Consider the following 9,754-nt stretch of genomic DNA (forward strand, 5'->3'; position numbering starts at 1 on the left):
ATCAGCCCCAATTCAATTAATGATGATGACGGTGTTGTTAAGTGTGTTTGAGAATAGCGAGCACCCAGCTGGCAGGGGGATGGGGGTATAGTGGGCAGCATGGCTGCCTTCCAAGCAGTTGGTATGGGTTCTCAGCCATCGCACAGTGGCACCTTTGAAGTGATGTTCAATGGAAAACCCCGAGATGAAGTCAATGAGATCCATCTGTCAGAAGTTTTCGAAACGTTTTAGGATGTGATACCAGCTGCTGTCACACTTCCAGAGCTGACAAAACTCTGAGAGATTCTCTAAATTGTTATTTCAACAGTGAGTGATTAATCCAGGAGAGTCAGCATGGGTTTCTCAGTGAAGGTTGTGCCTTGCTCACTTTGAGTGAATTTCATTGAAGGAAAAAATATTGATCGATGGAGATGGTGTTTGTGATGGGGATAAAATTGATGATAGGAATCGTGCTGCATTTGCGTGTCTGGATAAACTCAGTGAGGAGAGTGTTAGACCCTCCGATCTGAGCTGGTTCAAGCATCCTTCAGGTACAACGTTGATGGGGATTCACTGAGACAAACCTGAAACGCCGTGTGGCTGCTTTCCGTGCTGTCATTTGTCTCCAAGTCCCTGGCTCTATCTGACAGTGTGTTCAACAAGGGAAACTGACAGGTTACATTGGTCATGGTGAAAGGTAAGGACGGACTGGTGATGCCTGGCAAAGGAACCAATTGTCAATGAGGAAATAGGATTTGTGCCACAATCTGCGCAACACTGACATTTGCATTCTCCTTTTTTAGCATCGTCTGGTTAACTCAGGGAAATAAAATGGGGAATTACCGGGAATTAGAGCGAATTCAATGAAAGATAGGTGGTGAAATTAGCCAAGTTATCATTGCAGTCAGCCCTCACAAATACAATGTGTATATTAGTTTGTTCAGTACTATAACAGCTGTAGCATTCTGGCCAGACTGATAGCAATGTTAGCTGCCAATTACACAGAGGTAGGGTTCTATTGAGCAGATTTGGCACAAAGTCAGAGTGAGGTAATGGTGTTCCCAGTGACTCGCTGATGGGAACAGATCAAATAGCACATTGTGGTGCACTGTGTGTGGCAGTTTGAGAGGAACCACTCCAGCAGAATGACACATTCCCCGCTGACAGTGTCTCGACCTTGAAAGCCCACAATTATGTGTGAACCCGAGCCAGTGCAAAGTCTGTCCCTTACATTCCAAATGATCTGCCAGTCTGAAACAAGTTAATTTCTGTCACTGTTGTACAGGGCACCAAGTGCGTCTCCATACTGTCCCATTCCCAATGTGGTTCAATGCTATCCGCTTCTCCTTGGGCCGTGGCAGATTCTCTTTGGTTTCTCGGCTTCTGGTTTGGGACATGGAGGTTCCATCTGTGCTCCCAATATGACCTGACCTGCCAAACATTTCTGAGCCAAGACTGATGTCAGCAACTGCTTATGAATTGGGGCCCTGAAGTACTTGGGGATATGCTGCACTTATTGTGTCACATATCGACCTGAGCACCGAACTTTCCAAGGGATGTGTGAACACTGCACATCTTTAAAAGAATTGTCCCAGGAATGTGGATATCAGCTATGTTGATAGCTTGGAGAAGCTGGGCATTTCTGTTTCATTTGGAAGTGATTTTATTAAATAGATGTCCTCAAAATTGTGGGTCACCTGGCCCAATAAAATGGAGTTAAGCTAACTCCCTCCCAGAGAGGAGGAAGGCAAACGGACACTCAGGTTATTGTCAAAACAGCAAATGGCAGAATGAGATGATTCCAAAAACAAAAACAAAGAATAATTTGTGAGGAGCTAAAATGATCCGTCTGAGCCTGGTTTGGAGCTAGATTATACCAGAACGGTATTGCATCAGCAACTGGGAAAATCAAATCCATGCCACGGCAGGAGGGTGACAATGAGGGGACCTGAATTTCTCCAACACAGAGATGGGACGGACATGGTACAATGACAGGTCAACTACATTCCTACAGGTAATCTAGGATATGGGAATTATCTGAGACATGGGTAATGACAGCCCCTGGTAGAGCTACAGTAGAGGGCTCGCTAATGTCAGGGATTCATACAATAAATGGTCATGACTGACATCACGGAGACAATGTGAGGTACATTCCCTCAACACCAAGCTGCTGGACAAAACTCCAACACAAATTAGAAAGCAAATTTCGATGTTAGCGGGGCATTAAGGAAGAGGAAAACAGGGTAGATGCAGCAAACAAAATCATATCCATCCACTAGAAAGCAATGTAATCTCTTTATGTGAAGGCAGCATTATTACAACAGCAGGCTGCCTCTCTGTTCATAAAGTGGTGACAATTACTGGGTTTTCTAATGAGACAGCAGCTACACATCCTTAACGTGATATGATCCGGCCTTGAGGTTCCTATTTGCATTGGTACAGAGCTCCATTATGTACAGTGAATGGACTAGTAAAGGGGTAGTGTCCCCAGCTCTGGGCCGCTGGCCCTGGCTTCAAGTTCTGTCTTTTCCATAGGTGCAGTGTTACATCTCTGAGCAGATTGATTAAAAACTGTCTCCAGAGAGTTGACAAATTGGAGGAATGCATCCAACAACAATTAACACAGTTTCCAATGATGATTCTTCCCTCGATGAGGTCATCCCTTCCCTGTCACAATCCAATTTCAGTGAGAAACATCTTCTAACAACTGGGAATGATAAAGTTGTCATCATCAGAGCTGCAACACCAATCTCCCAGTGGAGGTCACACAGAATATAGTGGATACACGCAGAGAATGTAACACCGCAGAGTTTAATGCTTGCATTTTTATGTGCAACAAGAAAGCGTTACCACTCTCCTCTGAAAATGCATTGGCCAATTGACTTAGCCAGGAAAGTTTTCTACATGGTTCTTGCCATCATTGGTGTTCCTGGTAAGTGTTTATAATTATTTATAATTTGTGGATGACATCTCCCTGGTTTTCTTGTTATTGAAGCGATTTGCATTCTGATGTAATATTCAATGTTATACCCACTCCCTCGTTGAAATATCAGACAGTTAAATTAGATATATTTTAAAAATCTGTTGTTTCATTGCTTTACTACATGATCACCCTTCGTCAAATGTAATGAACTCCTGAGTTGCATCTTAGACTGGAGGCTACCTTCAGGGAAGGAGTTATTGGAAATGGCAGCAAGGATAGAACTGCAATGGATCTTGGTCAGTCAGTGCAGTGGATCTCATAAACCCAGTGTTCTCACATTCCTGCGTGTATCTGTGTTTGTGCAGTTGTATTGATAGCAGCACATTTCCTCCTTCCTACTTTAGGGAGCACTACAGTTAAAGGGTTTTGAGCTGGTTAATCTCCTTTACACCGTGTGGATTTCAGATTCTGTTCGCTCTGACTGTTGGATGTTCAGAATCCGCTGTCGGCTTGGGTAACTGTTGAGGAGCACGGATTGACCTTTCCAATTATGGGAGTGATGAAGATTTGAGGAATAATTTTCTTCTTATAGAATCATGCAGCACAGAAATGGCCCCTTTGTCAACTCCTCCATACCGACCAGATATCGCAAATTAACCTAATCCCATTTACCAGCATTTGGCCCATATCCTTCTAAATCCTTCCTGTTCATATACCCATGCCTTTTAAATGTTTTAATTTTACCCACCATCACCACTTCCTCTCGCTGCTCGTTCCATCCATGTCTCGGTTCAAAGCTGCAACCTGCAGTGGGGCCTGCTGTTTGTGGATGGAGGGTGTCCCTATGGGGACAGACAAGTGTAACGGTCAGGTGTACATTCTCGGGTTCCAAAATATATGATCGAAATAGAATTAAAAATAAATACTCAGTTGCCTCTAACTTGTTAAACATTGCATTCTTCATTCCGCTTCCCGTGTCCGACCTGCAAGTAGTTTTTGTTTCTGAATGAGTACAGAGCTACACACTGAGGATGACTTTCCTTTCTGACCGTGGCTATCAACTCGACTGTAAAATATCCAACAAACCTGAGAATTCCTTAAACCCACAGTGGGCATGACCCATTCTCACTGAGAGAGCAAATCATTTTCTGTCAAATGACCCTGGACAATTTCCCATGGCTTCCCCCCGAATGTTCAAGTTGGATAATATTTATTAGATTCCAATTCTCCGCCATTCTGAATGGTATAGCTCTCCCACCCCATAATCCGTTCTAATCCTGGGTGTTCCTGCTTATCCTCTGAGTCTGGAACATTTGGCAGCTGTTGGAACCGCTTATCCTTCTGTTACTGTCTGCTGGATAAACTGGAGGGTTTTTAAATCTCTCTTTCCTACAACACAGTTCATAGCTTCACCTGGCTAATCCCAGACTGTTCCTTTACCTTCCCCCACTTTGACAGTGATCCTGGATTTATTTTTCGGTAATGAAGCTGGGCTGACCTCTCAGTGAGGAAGAATTTTGCAGGCAGTAATCATAACTCAAGATTAACATGGAAAAAGGCAAGGATGAGGGGGAAATCAAAGTTCTAAACTGGGGGAAAGCCGATGCAAATAAGATCGGGCGTGATTGGACAGAGAGCAGAGACGTTTGAGTAAATCCATGTCAGAGCAGTGGGATGCATTGAAGAAGGAACTAAGGAGATTATAGGGCCACAATGTTCCATGAACGATAAAGGGTTGTACTCGGAAATGTTGTGAACTCTGCATGGTAGGGGATTTCCAGGATAAGTTCACTGGTAATGCAAAAATTGTTGGAAATGGGAATTCAATCTATGAATGTGAGCTGATGCACTTGACAGGACACAAAACACAAGGGACAACTTTTTCACGCAGTGGGTGTTAAGTATATGGAATGAGCTGCCAGAGGAAGTGGTGGAGGTTGGTACAATTGCTACACACATTATGAATGGTAGAAACCTGGGAAGCTCTGAGAAGCAGAGGAATCTTCGTGCACATGAAGATCTTAAGGTAGCAGGACAGGTTGATGAAATGGTTAAGAAGGTACCAGGAAAGTTTTGCCCTTTAAAGACACAGAGTTTATGAGCAGAGAAAATAGGTTGGCACTGTATGAAATGTTGGCTAGACCACAGCTAGAATGTTGTGTGCAGTTCTGGAATCCACATTATAGGGAGTACTGTGATTGCCCTGAAGAGGGTGGAGAGTTTCCAGGATCACTCCAAGGTTATAATGTTTTCCGTACGAAGAGAGATTGGACGGACTGGGGTTGTTTTCCAAGGAGCAGGGGAGATTGATAGGGGGCATCATTTAAATGTATAATATTATAAGAGTCATAGACAGCACAGAAGGAAATGTGTTTTCCCCTTTGTGGTCAGGTCAATGACCAGGGGCATAGATGCAAAGAGGCAGGGGTTTGAGTTTTCCACCGGAAGTGTTGTGACAATATGGAACTGACTTCCTCTAAGGGTAGGAGAAGCAAATCCCCTGATAGCATAGACCTCTTTTAATGTACACTTGTAATGAGCTAGAGTTACGGGCCTAATGCTGGAAAACTGGATGAGAAATCTGAGGCAATAGGTTCATGCATTCCATAGGCCAACGTGCATTATTCTTTCTGTGTTGTAAGTCTCTATGTTTCCAAACCTTCTCCAACTCCCACCTGGCCCATTGTCTTTTCAACCAATACTTCCCCCAGAGCCATTGCCTCCAACAATGACCCTGACTGCCATTGTCCCAAATTCTGTTACTGTTCGGGGTATCTTTCATTGTTGCAGCATCTCTGCCATTTCAGCAACTTTCCCAGTGATGCAGCATTCCATGTCAGTACCTTTCAAATTCCAGCAAACCTCCTAACTTTGAGTAAGCCATCCTCAGGCATTCCACACTGTTCAGCTATAGACACCATGTAATGTGTTTTGCCTCACAAGGTATTCCACTGGCGCTGCTGATAGACAGGATTACTCTTCCATCATCTCCGTCATTTACCATTTTTTCTCAATCCTGATTTGATTTGATTTCATTTATTATTATATTGTCACGTTTACCTCAGTACTGTGGGGAAAAAAAAACTTGTTCTGTTTGCCGTGCAGTGAATGTTCCATGGAAAGACACAAAGGCCACCGGGTGATTGAACAGAGTGAGGGATACAGAGGGACAGCTACAAGGAAGGTGCACAAGAAGCAAGATCAACATGAGGTTTACAATTTGAGCGGTCCATTCCGAATTCAAATAACAGTGGGGAAGAAGCTAGTCTTGAACATGTTGTTCTGTGTGTTTATGGTTTTGTATCTCCTGACTGACGGAAGCGGTTGGAGGAGAGTTCAACCGGGGTGGGAGGGTCTTTAATGGTGTTGGCTGGCTTTCTGCGGCAACAAGAAATGTACATTCAGTCAATGGATGGAAGGTTGGCTTGTGTCTGATCTGGCCTGTGTTCACAACTCTCTGTAGTTTCTTACAGTCCTGGGCACAGCAGCAGCAAAGCACTTGGTCCGTTTCTGTTTGAGTACATGAGTTTCATTCCCTCTTACTTCCTTTCATCCACTCTTAAAGGACTACACAAATGTATGTAGGTGGGACTGAACGTAATCTTCACTTCTTTCAATGTAGGTACCTGTCCACAAGAAATCTTCTGTAACACTGAAGTTACAGTATATGCCTGGACAGTTTATTTTGATGAAGATGCCCTGTGGATCTGCCCAAGCTTCTCCACAACACCCAGTTTATCTCGACTTTCTGTCTTTGTATATGGCTCCGACATCTTTACATTTTAAACTGAATGATGAACAGCATATTATTAATTTTCAAAAACCTGCAGGAATCCAATTGAAAGTAAATAATCCAGTGTCAATTCACTGCAGTTATCTTCTTGGATGTTATGTGTTGATAACTGAGGAGAATTAGTGCAGCTTTGCTGGGGTTGGCAATGGTATCTTGTTACTGTTACCTCAATCTCCATGCATCCACAATGTTGATTCAACCAACAGGATCTGCCTGTCATTCCCCATCAGATTTACAGATGGTTGGGGTTTGTGCTTGACCAGATTCACAACGCTCCCATCTCCCTCATCATTCATTGTGCTTGTACAGTCAGCATTCGCCTCTGCCTGGAAATCACATTTTAACAGCATGTATTATCACTTCCTGGATCATCATCCCTTTGTAATCGAACTGCATCTGACCTCACACCGATCATAAAATAAACGTTTCTCTGCTTTCCCAATAACTTTTTTCTCTTCCATGACAATTGATTTAAATCTGCCTTGTTTTGACATTTCAGCACTCTGATGATTTGTTTTCCTCCTCATAAATTAATGCTCGAACTCACTGCAGAGAGCGACTTCACTTTTCAGAAGGTAGGATTAATCTACATGTGACTCCACAGAAAAGTAACTGAATGTGAATTGCCCCTTGGTCCTTATCAATGGGTAATAGATGCTGACCTTTCCAGCAATGCCAACATCAGATGAATGAAAAGAAAAGAGTGGTCCAAATTTTAGTACATCCCTATCATGTGGAGTCATCGAATTCTCTGACCATATTATCCAGCTGTGTTGACTGTTCTTAAGGGAATCATTGCTGCATGTGATGTAAATTCACCCTTCTAAATGTTACATGTTTTGGTGGGTACCTTTATGACTGGTATCCTGGATTCCAACTGTTGTTCACCAGCTGCTTGTTTCTACTCTAGCCAGAAATTTGCAAGTTACAGGTTTACAATTTACATCGCAATTTTTTGTGATGACTGACTAATCTTTATTGGTATTATAGCAACAATACAGATTGGTTGTAACCTTACGCAGAAAAATGCTCATTAATTTAAGTCATTTTCCTGTTATTCTGCTTGCAGTGAATTTTGTGGCTATCATGATCCTCTCCCAGGGAAAGTGTGGCCTTACTATGTGCACAACACGATATCTGGTGGCGATGGCAGCAGCAGATCTACTGGTCATTGTCAGTGAAGTCATACTGAGGCAAATAAAGTTTTATTATTACCCAGTATGTTTCCTGGACATCACTCCTGTGTGCAGTGTTATCAATGTCCTGATCCGTGCATCCATAGACTGTTCTGTCTGGTTCACCATTACATTCACCTTCGATCGGTTTGTCAGCTTTTGTTGCTACAAACTGAAAACAAAATATTGCACTGGGGAAAACGCATCTGTAATTCTCTCAATAACCAGTATTCTGCTTTGTTTAAAAAATGTCCCTTGGTATTTTAGATTTGAGCCCAGAAAGATAATCGGGAACATACCATTTTTCTGCAGGAATAAGGGAAGCTACTTCACTGACTCTCGCTGGATTGGATTCCGCTCATTTGCTGTGGCTCTAACCCGATTGGGACCATTCTTTTTCATTGTGTTCCTCAATGTTCTGACAATCGCACGCATTTTATTTAAGTCAAGTCAAGTCCGTAAGGGACTGAGGGGTCAGAGTAAGGAAGGAAAGCAGGTTGACCCCGAGATGAAGAGTAGAATAAAGACAGTGATTTTACTCTTCACCATATCTGGAAACTTCATCCTTCTCTGGCTGCTATATGTTTTATATATCCTTGGTGTCCCAGATCATTTAAACGATTATGACTATGAAATTTTTGAACAAGTTGGATACATGCTGTGCAATGTAAGCTGCTGCACAAACATCCTTATTTATATGGCAGCTCTGCCCAAGTTCAGAGCTCAGTTCAATAGAGCGATGAAATATCCAGTTTCCAGAGTTATTGAACTAATCACTGCATAAATCTGACAAAAGCTCAAAATCCCGTGGGTGATGGGCAAGAAATGACCATGGAGGACCAAAGGCAACCCTTTTAGAGATGCAAATCTGTCAGAGAGATCAGAGAAGATGGAATATTTAGCAGACGTCAAGAGAACCGAAAGAAGATGAAGGTAAGGACACAGTTTTCCCATTCAGAGAGCAGAGGTAATATTTCTGTCCTGAAAGAGGGTCACTGGACCCGAAACATGAACTCTGATTTCTCTCCCACAGATGCTGCCAAACCTGCAGAGTCTTTGCAACAATTCCTGTTCTGTTTTGGTTTAACATTTTGGGGACCAGTGTGAATGAGCTGGAGACACTGCACAGACCAAAGGTCAGTGGAGCAAGGGGAAAGAGCCATGATTTGTCCAAGATAACCAGGTGGGAAGTAGTAGGAACTGAGTATCTGCTTCTTCTGGTATCAGAGGAAGTGATCGAGCTCTGATGCTTCGGTTTTCAGCTCTTTCCATCCGAGAAAACACAAAACGTTTCTGTTTTCAAAATGAACATCCATGTCGATGCTGGACTGTTTCTTATGCTTCAATGAACCATCCCAATTATTCATGTCAATCTGATTCTCCCACCAGTAGCTGGTCCTGGGGGTATTCTGTTCTCCAGCTGCCTAGTGAGAGTGCTTGGGTGATTGGGAGGTGGGGGTGATGGGGGGTGGAGTGGGGATAATCTGGACAGATCATACCCATGAACATGATGATTGCGAACATTAAGTATCTCAGTCCAAGGAGCCTGTCTCAAGGATTGGGAGAAGAGCTGGAGACAGTTCCCGGAACTGAGTCTGTATTCAGCACAGAGGTCAATGTCACCACTTGACAGCAGATCACATACTCCACACCTTCCCGGGAATTGTCTCAGACAGTTCCCAATCTCAGTTTTAAATCCGAGCTTTTGGATAACTTCGAACCAGGTCTCAGCATCAAGTGTGTTTGTTTGTGTTTAATTCCTGCATCAATCCACATGCTGTTTAAATCTTCCTATACCCTGTTCTTACACCATTACTGGAAATTTCAGACTCAGACTTGACATGTTTTATTGTCAGTCGGCTTCATGTCGCTGAAGTGTCTGCT

The 9,754-nt window shown here is 43.1% G+C and overlaps 1 protein-coding gene across 1 annotated transcript; it reads left to right on the forward strand.

Annotated features, from left to right (window-relative positions):
- Positions 1-2,883: 2,883 nt before the first annotated feature.
- LOC148137482 (putative G protein-coupled receptor 139) lies at positions 2,884-8,654 on the forward strand. The gene is made up of 3 exons (XM_087982348.1): positions 2,884-2,911; positions 7,765-8,017; positions 8,138-8,654. Exons 1-3 carry the CDS (start codon positions 2,884-2,886, stop codon positions 8,652-8,654), a joined length of 798 nt encoding a protein of 265 aa, XP_087838474.1.
- Positions 8,655-9,754: the final 1,100 nt, after the last annotated feature.

Source organism: Chiloscyllium plagiosum, unplaced genomic scaffold (assembly GCF_037043375.1).
Source record: "Chiloscyllium plagiosum isolate Xiang-an unplaced genomic scaffold, Cpla_swu_hap1 HiC_scaffold_43, whole genome shotgun sequence".
Taxonomy (NCBI): Eukaryota; Metazoa; Chordata; class Chondrichthyes; order Orectolobiformes; family Hemiscylliidae; genus Chiloscyllium; species Chiloscyllium plagiosum.